This window comes from Chenopodium quinoa, unplaced genomic scaffold (genome assembly GCF_001683475.1).
Source record: "Chenopodium quinoa cultivar QQ74 unplaced genomic scaffold, ASM168347v1, whole genome shotgun sequence".
Classification (NCBI taxonomy): Eukaryota; Viridiplantae; Streptophyta; class Magnoliopsida; order Caryophyllales; family Amaranthaceae; genus Chenopodium; species Chenopodium quinoa.
In genome coordinates, this window is record NW_018742538.1 from 578,416 (window position 1) to 598,958 (window position 20,543).

At 33.6% G+C, this 20,543-nt stretch overlaps 1 protein-coding gene across 2 annotated transcripts; it reads left to right on the forward strand.

Moving 5' to 3' along the window:
• Positions 1–4,236: 4,236 nt before the first annotated feature.
• On the forward strand, positions 4,237–6,908 carry LOC110720075. Of its 2 annotated transcripts, XR_002511259.1 has the most exons (4): positions 4,237–4,466; positions 5,166–5,220; positions 5,332–5,629; positions 6,628–6,908. XR_002511259.1 is itself a non-coding variant. In XM_021899079.1 (3 exons), the coding sequence occupies exons 1-3, from the start codon at positions 4,354–4,356 to the stop codon at positions 5,491–5,493; spliced, it is 330 nt and encodes a 109-aa protein (XP_021754771.1). In that variant the 5' UTR covers positions 4,239–4,353; the 3' UTR covers positions 5,494–5,841. The 2 variants fall into 2 exon arrangements, 1 of the variants encoding a protein (XP_021754771.1); XM_021899079.1 differs by lacking the exon at positions 6,628–6,908 and having other exon boundaries at positions 4,239–4,466; positions 5,332–5,841.
• Positions 6,909–20,543: the final 13,635 nt, after the last annotated feature.

Below are 20,543 nucleotides of genomic sequence, written 5' to 3' on the forward strand. Positions count from 1 at the left end.
ACGGAGTGCGCCCTCTCCAAGCCTTCTCCAAGGAGCTTGCTTCTTCCTTTTCCTTGTCCTTGTAGCTCTTCTTGAACCCTCTTCAAGGCTAACTTCTTAGATACCTATTGTAGACACCTAAAAATGTCTCCCCAAAACCAAACTCGATGATGAACAACCTTTCAGCGCCATTATTGGTCGGGTTGAGTATTTAATTTTTGGAGTGCTTAAATCCATATTTCCATTTCATAAAACAACCAAATTCCTAGCCCATTTCCCCAAAACATAACTTATTTTCCTCTTTTTGTGCCTTTAAACCCTAAATAATTCATTTGCTTCCTTTAAAATCATTCATTTCGTGTCCTTTTTATAAAACGTTTAATCCAGTTTATTTTGGTCCATAATCTGGGTCTAATGATTGAATAATTGGATGGGGCTTTAATATAGCTTTCCAACGATATATTATAAGCCCAAATCCGAGTTATAACGAATAAGTTATGGCCAAAATATTAAACCGAGCCCAAACCGAACCTAAGCCCACCTTACCTACGACCCAATGATCATGTGGAGGGTCCAAATTATTTAATCCCATTCATACACTAATTAGGATTGATTAGAAATTTCTACAAGTTTCTAAAAGATCTTAATTATCCGTTTTGAAAAGATAAGATTAAAGAGTTTGAAATTGAATAAAACTCCTTTATTGAAAATCCTATTTTTATCCGAATTGAAAGACGTTCAAAGATAGACAGATATTATTTTCTTGCTTCATAGTTTTTTTATAAATTTTATATGGTTGGATAGCCCTTGAAATTATCTTTCCAATAATATATTATAATATCAATTCCGAGCAATAACGGAAAAGATATGAATAAAATGTCAAACTCTATCCAAAACTGACACCGTCTCACTATTTCGGCTATATCTTTTGTTCTATAAAATATTTTTATCCGACTCTAATTGGGTTTGAAAGTAGACTTCAAGACCTTTCCGACGATATCTTATTTATCTTATTCCAATTTCTGGATCAAAAGATATGATAAAAACAAAACCGCAAAAACTACAGTCTATCGAGTTTTATTCCGATTTAATTCGGATCTTATCTTAACTCTTCGACCCTTCTTTTTTTCTCTATAAATAGAGGTCATATCACTCCTTTTCCAAGGATCAACAAGCTTGATCATCAAATTCTTCTCTCTCTCTCATATTCTAAGCCTTAAACTAGTCTCCCTATTTCCATCATTCTTCCCTTAAGCACTCCAAGGAGTCCATACAATACCCGAGGTTCCATCCTTAAACCAAGGCGTGAAAGGTATAAATAACTAAGGGTTTGGACCAAATTAACTCTACTTTTATTTAGTTTAATTTTCATTTGATTTATATTTTAATTGAAGTTACTAACAGTCTATTCATGATGTAGCAATTCAAGGAAACGTGAAAAGTGAGTAATTAATTAATTTAATTACTCTTATTTTATTTTAATATTTCTAGCATCATGATTAGGTTAATTTTATATTTGATTTGATTAACATTATTATTGTCAAATTTCTTCCAATATTAATGAGAATTCTATTATATTTATTGATCACCATATTGCATGTTTAAAGGGAATATGTAATTGAAAATCACGCCTAATAAGATAATTTGGACAACCGGTTTAGGTTCCTTTTTAATCCAGTTGTTTAATCAAGTGATCACAAATATTTTAGAATTATATGTTGCATTAATATTCAACCAATTTAGCTTAATAATAATTTGGAGTAAATTGAATCTCTGTTTGTATGCCTTTGAGATCGCAGGAATCACTTTTCGCTATAAGAATCGAGTAGAGGCCAATACGGGCGAATGTGACTCCATGACTCACTTCGTACCATCATCCCCGATCCTCCTTTCGGGGTTCCGAACCATATGGAGTTAGTAATCTCACGGATTATGAATGGGGTGTAACCTTCACGGGTCAATCGTTGTTGCCTTCGTTGTCCCTTTATTCGTGGTTGCCTTTTATGATCCGTGAACGGTTTACAAGTTCCTTAAAAACTTGTTGGCGGCTCCCTACTTTCCATGTCCCTAATCGTATATGTCAATTCCCACTTCCTATGATTGCTAAGCATATTCAGCACATGCTTTAACATAGGCACACTTCGAGCGACGCCTACACCTATAAATGTAAACAGAGAAAGGAAATAGAAGAGAAAAAGAGCCAAATAAAAAGGAAAACGAGAAGAAATCCACATAAAGGAAAGTAAAACACGAAGAGAAAAGAAAAAGGAGAAACTAAAGGAGAAAAGACCAAAGCGATAAAACAAAGCTATGAAAACAGGGTAAAAACATCCTAAAAGACTACCCTATGAGTGCCAAAAATGACACTCATCAGACACTTGTCGATGAATTATTGCTTTGCCTTTTTCTTTTGTTTTGAAGTAAAAATAAAATAGAAAAATGATTTTTGCCAACTCTCCCACATTGATGGGAGAGAGGAATGTTGGTGGGAATACTCTATAAATACCCATGTATTAGAATTTGAGAAACCCACTTGAGTTAAACTCAATAAGACATTTCCAAAGAGAGAAAACCCTTAAGTTCATTAAAATTAGAGTTAGTTTATTTTGGTCTAGCTCGGCTAAACTCCGAGGAGAGACTGGACGGGTCGAGTTGCAGGTGGATTTCTGTTAGAGGTCTACGCACGTGCGCGACTCGAAGCTTTCCAAGTAAAAGCTCGTTGAGCGAGCAAAGCACGCATCAAGGGTAATATTGTCTTTTCTTTTTATCTTGTTAATTATGCTTTTTAATCATATTAATTGTGATCGGGTCTTGGGGTTCGGTTTTGTTCCGCGAAAAGTCGGACTTTTCGAAACCCAATAATAAATCAACCGAGAAACATGACTTTTACTCTCTTTATTGTAACATAAACTTGAGCATGAAATGATTCAAAATTGAATTAATTTAAATCCGACCTTGACTCTACAAATCTTAACCAAATCGACATAGCTCAAAATTCACCCGATCAATTCAAGGTATGTTAAATAACCTAAACCAAAACATACCCGATTTAAGAGTAAAGGGACGTTCATGGTCTACTTACTCTATTAGATGTGATCATCAACATTAGCTCGACTAGCTAGTCCGACCCGATTAGACCCAAAAACAGGGTTGGTTTGGGCAGGCTTAAGAACGCATTTTTAATTAAAGCCCACAAACGACACGAAAAAAGCTTTTAAAACCTGCTTTTACTTGAAAAGCCCGCAAATTCTTAGCTAGTCTTGATACCAGCTATATCTGGCTAGTCCCTCGTTGTAAAAATGAACATTTAATATAACAAGAATGAACATTTTCATGGCTAATCTCTCATTGAAAAAATGAACATTTAATATAACAAGAATGAAAACATTTTCTTGCTATACGATATTATTTCTTTCAAAACTAAATGTTCATTTTCACACTATCAAACATTCATTCTTATAATATTAATGTTCACAATTTAATATAACAAAAATGAACTTTTTTTGCTATAGGATATTTATTCTTTCAAAGTTCAATGTTCATTCTTATAATATTAATATTCATAATTTGGCAAAATGTTCATTTTTATAATATTAATATTCATAATTTGGCAAAATGTCCATTCTTGTAATATCAGACATTCATTCTTATAATAGCAGAGTTTCATTTGTAATGTTTACAATTTGGCAAAATGTTAATTCTTGTAATATCAGATGTTCATTCTTGTAATAGAAGATGTTCTTTCTTATAACATTAATGTTCACAATTTTCATACTATCAAATGTAATTAATTAATATAAATTGAAAATGTACAGTAAATCAACCAAACATGCTAGGAAATTAAGCAAATTCCTCCATAATAATAAAATAATATTGCTACTAAAAGTCTAGCTTGTAATTAAACAATTATGCTACTAGTACAAAGAAATTTACAAAATTACTCACTAGTGGAAAAAATCTCATTCGTAACAGGCTATTTGTAACGGGCAAAGCTTTGCCCGTTACAATTAAGATATTCGTAACGGGCAAAATAGTGTCCGTTACGAATACTTTTTATTCGTAACGGGCAAAATAGTGTCCGTTACGAATACATATGTATTAGTAACGGACAAATTAGTGCCCATTACAAATACATATGTATTCGTAACGGACACTATTTTGCCCGTTACGAATACTATATTACACGTAACAGGCGTATTGTGCCCGATACAAATACCCAAATGTGGCCCAACTGATGAAAGGAGCCCAATACTTGGTTTTTTAGGGTTTCACCTAAAACCAGCCGTCATTCACCTCTTTCTCTCTCATAAGTCCCTCACTCTCTCTCCTCTCCTCTCTTCTCCTCCCCGTCATTCACCTCACATCCTCAGCATCATGGTAAAGGCACTTACGCTACTCGTCTTTCGAAGCTTCTCGATGTTCCTCATATTTCTACTGGTGATTTGGTTCGTGATGAGCTCGTTTCCTCTGGTTCTCTCAATCCTAAGGTCAATTTCATCTTTTGGCTGATTTTTTGCATTCGAGTTATTGCAAAATTAATTGATTGTTTTCTGAATTTTGTAATTCTAATAATTTGATTCTGGGTGTATGTGTTTTTAAATAATATTTCCAGTTTTAGCTGTTGATTTGTGTTGTAGAGGTGTAAGGGTTTAGGTTGTGTCTTCTTTAAGTTCTAATTAGAGGTATTAGTTAACTGTGCTTCGTTGTGGAATGTGGAGTAACATGATTGTTTGATTTTGTTTTCGAATTTGTTGTATTTTTTTTTAAAAAAAATTGGTCGGTTCTTGTATGTTAATCTAATGGTTATGGTTCGATTATCCTTTGTATGTCTAAACGAATAATAAATAAAAAAAATATGTTCTTCAATTGAAATGAGTAATACATGCAATTAGTAATGAATTTAGTTCATCTTTGCCGATTAATACCTGATTGCAGAATTTTTTTGTAATTTTTTTTGTTTATAGCCCTTATTGAACTTCGTTGATATAAAATGAATTGAATCGGGCTCAAGATGATACTTTTGATAGATGTCCTGCATAACCTGTACGAAAATTATGTAAAAATGCATTCCCTAGGCTTCCAATGTACATGTTTTCTGTTCATTCAAAGTAAATTTATCAAAATGTCTAGTAACCTTTATTCATTAGTGTAACTTGTTTGTCATTTTTTCTGTATTAATCTTCCAGGAAAAAATGCGAGTTGCTTTGTATGTACAGAAAGCTGCTCTACATTTCATGGACGGTACAACAGCTAAATACTTGTGCTATGTGTAAAGATTCATGTGTAAAATTTACGTCGATTTTCTTTTATCTGTTAGCCTCATTATCTGTTCAATTCCTTTGTTATGTGCAGCTGGCAGGAAAGATGAATTCACTGTGTCAGAAGAAGCAAAACAGGCAGGATATGAAATTCATGCAGAAGAGCAAGCATCAATTGTTCGCGGTCATAAAATACAAGACCTTAAAGCTCATGGTGGAGTGGAAGGATAGCAGAGAAGATTTCAGCGTCTTTTAAAAATGGAGTTAGCTCAAATGAAACAGAACAACGCGAAAATATCTTTGGTGCTAATCGATTTATTGAGAAGCCTGCAAGATCTTTCTAGAGCTTTGTTTGGGATGCTTTGCAAGATTTGACCTTAATCATTCTACTAGTATGTGCTGCTGTTTCTGTAGGAGTATGAAAAAGAAATAAATAACAAATCAACATCGCATTAATAAATAGATACAGTAGCAAATCATATTAATTGGTGCTTGTCTAATTAAACTAGTTTATCTTCATAATTAACCCTTAGACTGTCTGTCATGCCACTTTAATATGCTAAAAACTTTATTTGAGTGAATAATAATTGTAGCTTTCCGACTACCTAAGTTTGCCACTAACAAAACATACCCCAACTTTGATACGATCTATCATTATCAATCTATCAATGGATTTTACCAATTTATATTTATTTTAATTGAGTGGCACTACCTAGTTAACTCTAGAGAGTATATACTAGGACTTACTTCTATGCATGCTCCATTACATAAATTCCAGCATTTTTATTGGTTGATCGATTCCTTCTTTTCTTGTGCTTACTTTATTTTTTGTGGTTGCTCCATAACCATAGTTACGTAATTACTCCATATAATCTGTCTCAAATTAAGTGTAACATCTGATATGATATGATGTATATTTATAAATCATTTTAAAACTAGTTTAACGCATGTCATTTGTTAGTGTTACTGAGTAATCAAATAAGGTCAAATTTTTTAAATAAAATTTAATTAATTTTGAGAAGTCAAATGTTACAAGTAATTTAAAACGGATTAATTTGTGAGCATAGAGGCTTTGTGTTACATGTGTCATCTATTGATGATGTATATGCAAGGTTTTGTTATTTGTGGGCTGACCACATGATAAGCAAGATTTTTATTTTTGAAGTAGTGGTACCATGAAAATTAAATTCTAGATAAAGTTGAAGGTTTTCAATTGAAGCATTAGTACTATTGTATATTCTTAGTGAATTGTGATGTATGTAGAATATTGTCTTTCAAATGCATTTGCACTCTACTAACAAGGACATTGATGTGAAGTTTTATTTCATACTCGTATGTACTTAGCAACGAGTAGAATAGTTTCTTATATTGGTGTTTCTCTGAAATACAGGTTTGGGATGTTCTTAGCAATGAGGAAGTTGTGTCAATTGTGAGATCAGTAAAGAACAAGGAGGCAGCTGCAAAAGCAGTTATAGACGAAGCTGCTGAAATTAAGAGGGAGTTAAAAGAACGCCTCTGTGATTAGAAGGGGTTGCTGAAATTATTTGTAATTCTAATCTTTTTTTTTTTTTTTTTTTTTTTTTTTAAGTGGTGTCATAATAAATTTTTTGTAACTTCTTTTGAAACATATAGTTGGCTTTTTGTATGTATAATGTTTTGATATTTTCATCAGGGAAGATAACCAATTTATAGTTAAAAATAAAAGGAAATAAGAAAAGAATTGGGGTATTTGTAACTAGTACCAAAGAGTGCCAGTTACAAATACCCCTAATTTTTAGCATGTTTTGAACATTATTCGTAACGGGCAACTTAAGTGTCCGTTACGAATAACCTATTATTCGTAACGGGCAACATATAAGTCCGTTACGAATAATAGGTTATTCGTAACGGGCAACTTAAATGTCCGTCACGAATAATAGGTTATTCGTAACGGGCAACTTAAATGTCCGTTACGAATAACCTATTATTCGTAACGGACATTTAAGTTGCCCGTTACGAATAACCTATTATTCGTAACGGGCAGTGCCCATTACGAATAACAAAGGCCATCCGTAACGGCTGCATACGTAACGGCCGTTGCCCGTTACGGATAGGCAGTTTTTGCCCGTTACGGATGGCCTTTTTTCCACTAGTGACTGTTTTTTTCGAGGTCTTTTTTCATATTTTTATTAAGATGCTGCTCTACTTTCATCTTGAATATACATGTCATTTTGATCTCTAAGCTTTTGTAGTTTGATAGATTATGGTGGTTTTGAGAGAAAATAAGAGTGAAAATGATGATAAAAGAGAAAGTGATGGGTAAAGAGAGAAAATGGGTAAGACAGATTTTTAAAATGAAAATTGTTTTTTTTCTTTTAAAAGAGATTTATATCTGATTTGAGAATATATAACTTGCTGACGTCACGCCGCATCAGTAAGAGACTATATTTATATAGTTGGTCTCGAGACTGGCTATTGATAACTGCTGACAAACACGCTACTTTTTTACGAGTTTGGACATAAAACATGATGTCAAGATCCAATCCAACCCGATTTTTTTTATCACCTCTACTTACTACGTATTTAAAAGGTGAACATAAATTTTGTGCTCTCTAGACTTCTACTAGGCGTTTGGTTGGAAGGATGGGAATAAGAGGGATAAGAAGGGAGGATAAATATAGGGGATTGATAGGTGGGACAAGGATAAATAATCTTTATCCCATGTTTGGTAAGTAGGGGAAAGAAATTAGGGATAAGTAATAAATTTATAAAAATACCCTTACTAACTTCTACCCCTTCTCCTTACTTTTTCAATTTCATTAAGGGTAATTTAGTCTTTTAAAACCCATTTTAATCCCTTCCCCTTGTACCACCCCCCTTAGTTATAGAAATGGAGGGATAAGTGGGTGATTTAATCCCTATTCCTAACCCCCTTATAATCCCCATCCCTCTAAGCAAACACTACATTCCTTCCATCCCTATTTTTTATCCTTGTCCCACGAGTATGTCTCATCCCTACACCGTGCTGTAAATAGAACAGGGGCATTTTGGGGTTTTCTCAGTTAAGGTAGTGTATTTTAATACTTCATACGTATATAATTACAAAAATAAAAACACAACATACCCGTTTGAATTAGAATTTTCATTTCTTCATCTCCCACTGCACATAGCTTAAGTTTTCCCGCTTGTGTAGAGTTAGTGCAGTGGTCTGTTCTTCACCATTTTTGTCCACGAGTGTTATTGATCGGGGTAGCCTTCGTATTTCCAATGAAGGGACGAGGTAAGTTTCAATTGGTAGTAGTTGTACTTTAGGGTATAAAGTTGCGATTTTGCGACACTGAATGGGTCAAATGTTGATTGAATTATTAGCGGATTGTGTGTAATTAGGGCTTTAGTTGATTTTAATCAGTAATGTATTTGGTAATGCAATTCTGAATTTAGAAGTAATTTTGAAATTAGGGTTTGGGGTTTTGCGAAATTGGTAATTGAATTAATCTAATAATCGCATAGTTATGATATTTAGTGTTTGAATTAAATTATTAGTTTGAAATTAGTGATGATTTGATTTTGTGATGTTGATTTAGAACCCGCATGTAGAGAATTATCTGAGTATTAGCTTTTGTGAAGTTGTGATGTAGAGCTGTATGTGTGGCCATTTTGTGAAGTCGTGTTGTTGATTTTTTTGCAGTTTGGTAATTTATATTCATGCATGCAGTTTGGTATTTGATTTATATTTGGTTGAATTGTAACGTGTGTAGTTGTAAATTGAGTATTTGATTTATATATGATTGAATATTTGATTTATATATGATTTAATATTTGATTGGGTATTTGACTGAATGTTTGATTGAATATTCATGAATTGTGAAGTTGCATAGTGAAGTTTGAATATTTTATATTCATGAATTGAAAGGTTGAAGTTGATTGAATATTGATGAATTATTGTGAATTTTTAAGTTGCATCATTGTTAAGAGGCATTATATGAAGAGGGTTAGTCCTTCTTTGATATTCAGGTAAAGGGAAGGCCATAAAGGGTCGCAGCAGGAAACAAGTGAATGAGTATCAGGTAGAATCATGTGATGAATCATCCTCTGAATCATTGTCAAGTGGGTCTATGTCAGAATCTTATTTTGAGTATGACCATGAACCAGAAGTTGATCCAGTAATGCAATATATGTGTGTGTGTAGTGATGATGTTAGTGAATGTTACAACATTTGTGATGAGGTATAAGTTGAATTTGTAGTAGGAATTGTGATTTCTGTTGAGGTAATACATGATAACATGTATGTGGAATGATGTATATGTATTGATATGAAGGTTAGGAAGGCACAACGCAAAGCGAGAAGGAAAAGGAAGATTGATCTGAAGGTGTTTGTGGTGAGTTGGTTTGTTTATATGAATGCAAGCATCCAATTTCTTATAGTTGTGGGGGTATTTATGCAATTTTCTGGTGTAGTACAATTCCAAAACCTTAGGAGGAAAGGTGAAGGAGGCTGGGATTGTCATTGCTTCTTTTAAGAGCAAGAAAAAGGTATTAAATCAAATCCCTTGCTGTGTTTTGAGAATAGTATCAAAATGCTAGAAATTAGGAACAGTAATCATGTTTTTGTGTCACTTTTTTGGGCAGGCAATGAATGTTAACTGCCTCGTGGAGACATTGGGTAGGATTTTAGGCAGTTTTTATGAAAGCAAGCAGCGTGTCGTCAGAGAAATGGGTTTTGGTGGCTTATTATATCTGAAGGGGCTGCCACAACAGTTGGCCTTCTGGCTTTGTACAAGGGTTGATGTGAGTAGAAAATGCATGTTGACTGTTACAAGTGTTACCATTGGACCCAATTCAGGTCCATTGGGTGTTGGGCCTTCCATATGGTCCTAAAGTAGTACCGAAGAAGGTGGTGAACCAGGAGTTGGAGGATAGACTCTGGAATACATATAGCACAAAAACAACATGCGGGACTAGAGGCATAACTAGGAAGACACTTGTGCAATATCTGGAGGGTCCTTGTGTGGATGAAGATGAGTTTAAGAAGGTGTTTCTAATGTATGTTTTGAATGTACTCTGTTCATCGACATGCCATCGTAAGAAGAAGCAATTTCTTCATGGTGTATCAGTGACAGACAATGCTCCATATAATTGGTGTGAGTTTGTACTTGATGAGCTAATGAAAACTCTATGGAAGTTTAGTAAAAGATTCTATGGTGATGATCTTAATTTTAATGAAAGTAGTGGTGGATGTACCTTGTTCTTGGCGGTAAGTTTATTCAAATTGCAATGATAGATTTGATGCTGATATTAATGAGTGTTTAATAACATGCTATGTAAATTTGTAGGTGTTTTATTTAGACCGGCTTAACCGCTCACCCCTTAAATGGGGTGAGTTTCCAGGATCAAAGCGTGGTTGAGGCAGGAGATGAACAAGGCTTTATCTGCTGATCAGTTTGAAAGTGGTGATTATGGAGCCCTTGCTGTAAGTGTTTACAAACTTTAGACATACACATATGTTGTAATTACAAATATCTTTGACCATTGGTGTTAAATTTTGTCTAGTGTGTTAATGTGAATTATGGGCAGGATCACCCTTTAAAGGCAAGAGACATCTTGCCTTGCAAGAGTAAAAGATCAAACAACTGTGTTGAGGTTTGTCTTTTTTCATAACTGTTTAGTGTTTGTGATTGAGGTTGTGTTTTGATCATAAAGCAACTTTTGATTTATTAATCTGTTTCCTTAGGTCCTAAATGCTTTGAAGAGTGTATTGAATGTTGAAGTGGATGTTGAACCGGTTGAAGAGGAAGTGGATAGTAATCCCAAAACTGTGAAGAGGAGAAGAATGGCAACCACCGATCGGTCGTTTGGTCGTGCTCCAAATTTAGGACAAGGTTATTACAGCTTCCAAATCTATGTAATTTTCCATGTTTTAAATAAGTATAAATTTTACAACTTGCAATCTGATTTTGTGATCATTTTGATCATATACACACCCAATCCAAAAGTTATGGTGAATTTGGCTCCGGTGGAGAATGTGCAGATTAATGATGCAGACAAGGCGGGTGATTTGCAGAAGTCGATTAATTAGGTGGGGAATGTTGTGAAGGAGTTCAATTCTAACTCACTTGAAAAAGATTTTTATCAAGTACAGAGTGAAGAGATTTTGTCAAACTCAAACGTAGATGTCAATTCGTTAGTGTGGACTGTTACTCAATCTGTAGGTGGTCCATTCAATGGTGATGCATCTTCTCTCAATCAGTCGTACATATTGATTGAGAATCCAATACAGCTTGACATGCCGGGTAACCAGTACAGGGGACCTAAGTATACTTTGGGTAATGATTGTTCAAACTTTTGTGAAACCAATGTGTTTGATGGAATGTTCTAAAGCATTAGGTTGGATAGCCCCCCAATTTGTGGTCAAGAGCAGGGAGTGGGTCAACTCAAGGGAATGGATAAGGAACATGTAGTGGATAAGGGAGAGGGAGAGCATAAGGAGAAGGAGATTAATGAAGAGAGATTATCTAAAGAGAAGGAGATTTGGCAGCAGGCATTGGAGAAGGATAAAAACTATACTAGAGTAGTATTGGATAAGGAGAAGGAGAAAGAGACTGAGAATGAGAAAGAGAAAGATCAAGAGAAGGAGAAAAAGGATCAGAAGGAGAAGGAGAAAGAGGATCAGAAGGAGATGGAGAAAGAGGATCAGAAGGAAAAGGAGAAAGAGGATCAGAAGTAGAAGGAGAAAAAGGAGGAGAAGGAGAATGAGAAGTTACATGAGAAGGAGAATGAGGTGAATGAGAAGGAGAAACAGAATGAGAAGGAGAAAAAGAATGAGAAGGAGAAAGAGACTGAGAAGGTGAATGAGAATGTGAAGGTGAATGAGAATGAGAATGTGAAGGAAAAAGAGAACGAGAAGGAGAAAAAGAATGAGGAAGAGAATGATAAGGTGAATGACAAGGAGACTAAGAAGGAGAAAGAGCATGATAAAGAGAAGGATCGGAGTGGTAAGGCACAACTATTGGAAGGACATGAGAAGACATTGGAGAATGGGAATGGTCCTGAAATATCTGATGATGTGGAGGGGCATGAGATTACATTTGAATCTGAAGACGAACCGATAACCCCGTTAAAGCTCCGAACCGCTGCACAGAAGGAGATATTGAGGAGGAAACCTGAGCGTAGTAGGGGACAAAGGAAAATGATTGAGGTTCAAGCACTGCCAATGGACTATGTTACACACTGGAGGCCAAAATATATTCGTAGGTTCCTGGAACCATTACTCCAGTATGTGATGGATAATTCATCCGGTCGACTACGGAGCTTGGAGTGAGTCCCTAGTTAACCTAAATATCTTTATACTTTCATGTCACCAATTTGATTTGATATTTTCCTAATTTACTACTTTTTTGTTGTATTACTGAGCCAACTATGCTTAGCATTGATGGACATATGGTAAAGTTGAATTTATGTGGAATGCTTGCTAGTTGTGTGTGTGAGGTTTGCGATCAAGTAACTATTTTGATTCTTACCTTAAGCACTAAACTTAGTTATGTTTGTCTCATTTTGACATTTGGTATGGTTTTATGTAATCAAGTATGTTAGGGTTGCCAGAAAAATTTATGAAAAGGTCTGGGAAAAGCAATTTGCTGGTAAAAGTAGGCGTTTCATGCTAGATCCATCCTTTAGAGTAAGTTCAATTACCCAACTTCATGTTTTCCAATAAACTAGAATGTGGGGTATGTACTTTTAATTTTGTTGTGTTGTCCTGCAGACTATGGTACTGAACGTTAAAGGAGTGACTCAGAAAATTCAAAGGACTATCAAGGCTTATTGCAAACATATGATGGAAACCCCCACTAACAGAGTCAATGTGGTAAAATTCTTTAGACAATAAGTATGCTTTAGAAGTTATTTTTTATCTGTTTTTTTGTAAGGTTTCGATAGATATTGAACTACATCTCTTGGTATAAAATCACCAGGTTTTTGTTCCTATATGTCGAGATGGCCATTGGTGGTGTGTTGCATTTTCAATGAACAGAGAAGAGGTTATTGTAATCGACTCTTTAGAGACGAAAAATGCATGTGACACTAGGAGTCTGGAGGTTCATCAACTGGTGAAGCAGTTGAACTCTCATGGTCATTTTTATGGAGATAAATTGTTTTGTCATTATAAGAAGTTAAATCCAAAAATCTTAATTTTTGCAGGCTGTTGCAATGGATCTAGTATTTCATAGCATGGACCCTAGTTGGCAAACTGGAACTGCTACGGATTGGCGAAGGTCATCTTTAGAAATGGAGCAACAAGGAGATATGTATGTTGTTCATGTCACCTTCTCAAATTTATAAACTTATGGATATCTATTTTGCAAGTTCATAGCTTGACATAATTTACTTGTCATATAGACATAGCTACGGAGTGCATATGATTATAGCGGTCAAACGTAATGCTCACAAATTCCTTAAAATTATGCCTCGTGTAAGTTCTTTTATTCCATTTTTTTATTTTAATACTTTTACACTCAGTACACTCTTTACTGTTGTCTGATTACGTTATAATTGATTTCGCTATGGATTGAAGGTTGATGACATGTTGTTGGAGAGGTCATGGATCCTTTGTGAAGATTTGCTATCGGAATTCAATGAATCGTGCGATGTTGTCTTCGACATTATTAAGCCCCTGGTTCTGTAAAGCTCATTCCCTCATTTTTTGATGTGAATATTTAGCATCCCTGTTTATAATCAAACTTGGAAATTATATTTTTTTGGTTGAAGTTTGTGTTTTTTGAATGTTTAAATCAGTGTCCTTTTTTTTGTTGGAAATCAGAGTCCTTTTTTTTTGCTTGAAACAGATTTTTTGGATAGTGTTTAGGGATGACTTTGATACATAATAGGTAGAACAAACCAAAATTTCATCTTTCTTATGGTGTACTCACATCCTTATTGTGGTGTTATAATAATTGTTGTTTATGTTATGTTGGTTGTTAATACTTGGACAGTTGATTTGTTGGGAAATATTGAACTATCAATACTATATTGATATGGTATTCAATTTTACTTGTTGTTAGCAAGACTATATTGATATTGCCCTTTACATGTGGTATAAGTTTTTTGGCTTGTCTAGTCCATGGGAGTGTCATCTTGGCTTGGTTTATTTGTAAGGTTCCTGACTTCTAAGGAATAATTTTATTTTTTTTGGTATATTTAAGTACACTTTGATAGGTATTTGGGCTTAGTGTTCAATTTTAAGATAGGTATTTGTGCTTTTCTTTCAATTTTGGTATTTGGGCTTAGTGTTTATAGGTATTTGACAGGTATTTGGGCTTAGTGTTCAATTTTGGGCTTAGTGATCAATTTAGGTATTTGATAGGTATTTGGGCTTACGGTTCCATTTGGGCTTAGTGTCCAAAGTTCCCTTTGTTGTGTTTTTTTATCTAGCCCAAATCAGATTGATTCATTTACCTTTTTTATATATTTTTTTTTGGGGAAAAAATTTATACATTTTCGATTTTTATTTTTTTCCTATCCTATTTTATACTTTTTCAAGATTTAATGATGTGACTTGTTTGCATATTGGTAAAAGTGGGACTAATTTATTTGAAGTCATATCATCTACTTGATTGTATCTATTTTTAATATTAGAATCATCATCTATTTTCTATCATAATCATCTATAATATCAACAACCTTTTTTTATTTCTAATACTATTCAAATCATCTGTTTTATTGTACCATTTTTCATTATACCATATTCATCATCTATTTTTCCATCAACTTTTTATATGTTTGCAAAAAATACATCTAGTTTCATGATAAATATAATAAGTGATTAGATGAGCGGCTAGTCAATATTTTGAGTGTTGAAGGATAAATTAATACAATGGGTAGATAAGTGTCTAGTCATTATTTAAGTTAGTATTAAAGTTAGACGTCTTACGTTGCAATTTATTACCGTGTAGCGTTGTAATTTTATTTTAATATGATAGTTAACCGTCTCACCTTACGATTTTGGGTTTCCTTATTTCAAGTCTGATACTATGCAATATCGTTTAAATTTTGATAATTAACTACTACATTTCAACATAAAACTCGTAAATTAAGCCATAATAATCAAAACATATATTTTTTATTAAGGAAGATGATACTACCATAATTTCTCTTTTGTTAACATTGCCAATTTAGTAACATTAATCTAACATGCCGATTACAACCTACCATTCATCTCCTTTATCTGAGTTCTTATACTCGTCTGATTCACGACCGGAGTCTGAACTACCCCATTTATGCTCTAACAACTTTGTACCAAAATTTTCAAAAGCATCCATAATATTATCTTTATAACCTTGGGGGAAATCAGTGGTTTCAATAGGTAAACTAATCACAATTCCATAAGCAGTCGTAGGGTCTACCCCATTCAAATTGCACATGAGGCGTACGAAATCCTTAAACTCAACCTCATTTTCATTGAAGAGGTTGCAAAAGTCTTCATCTCCAAAACGAAGCCAGCGAACAATTCCCTTTGGTTTCTTTTTGTCTTCTTCTCCATGACTCCCCTGCTCCTCTTCATGACCCCCCTGCTCATCTCCTTCATCGGTTTGTTCATCTTTCTTTATAGCATCTAAATGAAGTGTTGAGAATTATCTCTTAAAAGTCACTAAAGCCCAAGCATGATCACCATACTTTCCTTGCGAGTCATTTAACAATGTTTCCCATTCTTGCAAATTCATGAACATATGTAAAAATGCTGATAAATGCCTAAAACTACGCTTATAATATACACATTTATAAACATAGTATTGTAGAGTAGATAATTGAATTGAAAATCTAATAGTGTACAAATCAAGCATGTAATAAAGCATACAATACGCCTCCTTACGAAATTTAAGTGGGTTTCTTATTTTAAATGGTTTCAAAAATGGATACTCGGGGTGAAACTGAATATCGGCCAGATTATTACCACTTCTAGCTATAGAGGCGAGTTGGTGACTAAACATGAGACTTCTATTTCTAGACTTTAATTTAAGGTACCCCATGTCCGCTTGTAAAACATCTGGCCCCTGCTAGACTTTTTCATTGATTTGGACTACATCGGCGGTAGATTTTGGCCGTGAACAAGGAGGCGAGAAAAACTCATAGCTGAATTTTTGTAGGGGGTTTTCCATTGTGGAGGAAGAAGATAGTATAGTGATGATTTAAGTGGGAGGGATTTTTCTGTCCTATTTATAGAGTAGGTGCTTTCAAATTTCGAATTAGTGTCATCTTGAAAAACCCGCAAATTAAGAGCGAGAATCTAAAATTTTTTTAATAAAAACCTTGATTCATCATTCAATTGCCTTGAACTACAAACAATACAAGTCATCATATATTTTTACTAAATGACAGTATAAAAACATTTTTTTAATAACATATATGATTCGACTGTTTCGTATGGAAATATATTTAGCTTATTCGACATAATAATATGCTCACAATGACAATATAAAATATTGAAAAGATCACAAAATAAACCATAAGTATATGTTACATAATCACCACAGATAATTTAACATACTTTAGACCTAGACAATAAAATTTTTAATACGACTGACATACTTAATATATTGAACGACAAGCTTAACAACAAACATAACAACTACATCGACATAGCTTACAAAGGACACCCATAATCATAACAGGTAGACGATAAACATACATAGACACCTAATTTTATTTTCACGTAGTACATAAAGCCGGTTACAACATTTTAACAACCCTAGATTGATATTAGCCGATCACGAAAAAATTTGAATTCATTATTGGTTTTGTTAAACAAATTGGACTGAAAATGCATAAGGGATTCGGCTATCATACTTGACTAGCACACCATGGCCGGGATGAAGTTTCATTTCCCTAAACATTGCACGAGGACCATTTGTAATTTTTGACATAACAATCTTGAGCTCCCCTTTAACATCACCTTTCACCACATGCAGCTCGGCATCCTAAGTCTTGCTCTTGTAGGTCAGAGTGATTAGGTTCATCTCACCTAATCCGACAAAGTTCTCCCGTGCAAATTTAACAGGCACATTCTAAATAAAACAAAATAAACCGTTAAGAATAATCAAATATGACAACTCAAAATTCTTAATTCATAAAATTTTTTTCATATTTTATCTACCATCACACCCCAATCAATGTAAGCTCTGGTGAGAGTGACACCAAACGCATTCACGTCAGATTTGTTGATCAACCTAGTCAACTTCCGCCGGGTGGTTTGTTCCTTAATTCAAATTGGACCGCCTGGGTCCTCCAAACACTGTTGTTGGCGGGATTTGGGATGGGTTGTTCATCATAGCCAGTGATGTCAACACCGCCTCTGAAAATGCGGCAAAAAAAACTTTCCATTAAATCCATAATACAATGTTACTTGATCATCATTCTGGATGTTATTGTCGGTAACAAAATCCTTCCAACCGCGCTCGAGGATGGGAACCATGTTTGACTGACCATCTTCTACGAACATTAGGAAAACTTCCCAAGATTTGGTTGTGTCTAGACCCCTATGCACACGTCCGATGCAACCCATATCAGTCAACAACCCTCGAAACTGATAAGGAACACGCTGTCGTGCAAAAATAAACAACTAATCACGTATGAATACAAGATCAATACAACATTAATCATGAATGCATGAAGTATTAACACTTTGCATGAAGTATTAACCTTGTGCATGCAATAAAGAAAATGATCTATTATTATGTATTATAAATAATTATGATGCACTTGGATATATTAATAATTATGATGCACTTGGATGTTGTAGTAGTCATCCAACATTTGCATGGAAAGGTAATACAAATTACTAAAATTAGTAGTAATCCAACATTTGCATGAAAAGGAAAAACATATTACTAAAATTAGTAGTCATCCAACATTTGCATGAAAAGGAAAAACAAATTATTAAAATTAATTAATCTAATGAACCAAATCATACCACATGTTCATTAGAGTTGTCCTCGTACTCAACCGGGAAATTAGGCATGGAATTGTAAACCTGCAAAATATTATACAACACAAATAATGATTAGTTTACATTTAAAATTGTGGTTATTACAAAAATAAATTATTGTTATAAGGAAGAAAATATCACCTCAGTCATTTTAAGGGTTATAAGAAGTTGAAATTGGAGGGATAGCAAGTGAGTTAAAACAAACCCTATATATAGAGCTACGGATAGCAAGCTAACAAGAGTTATTACTATAATTATGATTTTAGTACTAACATTCCCACTTCATTAGTTATATTTATTGTATTAAGTAATAAACTCAATTTAGTTTGTTTTTGACAGTATATTATAATAGGTTAATAAAGTATCGTTTTAAAATGACAATATAAATAAATGACTATAAAATTATCGACTTATCAAAGATTCAATAAATTAGTGTGATGACAGTATAATTATTGATGATGAGCTATAATTTTGTTTGATGACATTATTTGACCTAGTAGTTTGATTTATCTAACAAGTACGATAATTACTAAGTAGTTAGGTTAGACATTGTAATTACCTAGAATGACATACATATATGCTAGAATGACATATAAAAATTTACTTTTTATAGTTTATATTTAAAATAATAATATAAGTAAATTAGAAACTTTTTATAGTGTATTGTCACATTGCTGCGTATGGTCAGTGAAAGATTCGTATTTTGATTACTCGCGTGAGACACGCTTGTATTATTTATGACATAAAACATTGCAACAATAACAGTAACACTTATGTATTTAGTCTTTCTGTCATGTTGAATGACAGTTTAAAAATCTGAATTGATAAATAATGAATTAGGACTTAGAAATTAGTTCAATCACGTCTTTTAACAAAATATTCCATTGCTTTGTCACTTCTTAGCCTCAGATGTCATAAATTGATTCTCTAATTGTTATTCATGAGCATGCAGATTTCGATTTATCTAACAATACATAATTTCTGTGTAGGAACTTGATAGAAATCGAATATGACAGTAATTTACAAAATCAGTTCAAACATAGTAATGATGATATATGAGGGATATTTCAATTAATTAAGCTAGTTAGATCACCACAACGTATCAAATACGATGGTTCTATGATATCAAAATTGGTACGGTCCTTAAGATACAAACATTGTAACACAACTAGTGATATACATGGAACGAAATAATGTTGATCACTAGGAATGTTTGTAATTCTCCGATCAACATAACATGTTCATTCGTTATAAAGCTGTGTTACAAAAATTGTTACGATCCTTATGAGACAAACATTGTTACGATCCGTATAGTACAAACATATGTATGATCTTCTTAAGTGAACATTGTTACGATCCTCTTAGTGCAAAAATACAAACCTTGTTTAGATCCTTTCATGTAATTAGAAATGTAATTATAGTAAGACCTTCATTACAAGTACTTATATTGTTTTGATCTCTGTTTGTTTGTCTTTATATCGTTATTTGAATTGATTATACTGTTTTTATGATAGTAATACTGTCATTTTTAAATTTAATACTGTTATTAATATTGTTTTTATATCGTTCTTTAAAATAATAATGTTATTTTTGTTAGTAACACTGTCATTGCACAAAATAATAATGTTATTTATGTAATTAGAAATGTAAGTATAGAACTAATTTATTTCATTTAAGTATATTGTTATTTGAGTTAATTATGTTGTCATGATTGGAATGTTTACTGTATGTAAAATCTGCTTCAATTAAGCGTTTATAAATTTAGTTATTATAAATAATAATATTGTCATTTAATGTTTAGTTTAATTTTAGGGTAACTCAGATTGGTCAACGTATCCCTACATAAGCCAGACATGGACAACTCACCATAAGTGGCGTTTAAGTTTCATTAATGTTGTCAATTGTACTTATAAAGACTGTTAAATATTACTATAAATACTGTCGACTCTTCTTTATTCACACCTCACTTGAAACAATAGCCATTCCCTCCCTCATATTCTTACCACACACAAATGGCAAACCGCTACTCTCTGAAAAAGCCAAAGTATCCAAGAAGGTGTAAACAACTAGATGCACCATCTAAGTTGATTTTAATGGAACCAAACACAACCAAAAAGAGTGAGATGGATTTCAATGGGTTTGTATACGGTATCCTTAAAAAGGAACCGTATGGAGTTCAATTCCCAGACGATGACGACATTAGGGAGTTGATAAGGAACCTAGAGGCACCTTGGCCGGACTATTATGATCCCCTTCAAATGATGACAGAGGATGGTACAATGCGACCAACTCACCTTCCCAACTACTACGATATGTACGGTATTATTGATCCTTCCTTTAGGTTAAATGATAAG

Coding starts and splice junctions, on each gene's coding strand:
- LOC110720075 (XM_021899079.1), top strand. CDS start 4,354: ATGGTAAAGGCACTTACGCTACTCGTCTTTCGAAGCTTCTCGATGTTC. Junction 4,467..5,165: donor CTGGTTCTCTCAATCCTAAG/GTCAATTTCATC, acceptor TTAATCTTCCAG/GAAAAAATGCGAGTTGCTTT. Junction 5,221..5,331: donor TGCTCTACATTTCATGGACG/GTACAACAGCTA, acceptor TGTTATGTGCAG/CTGGCAGGAAAGATGAATTC.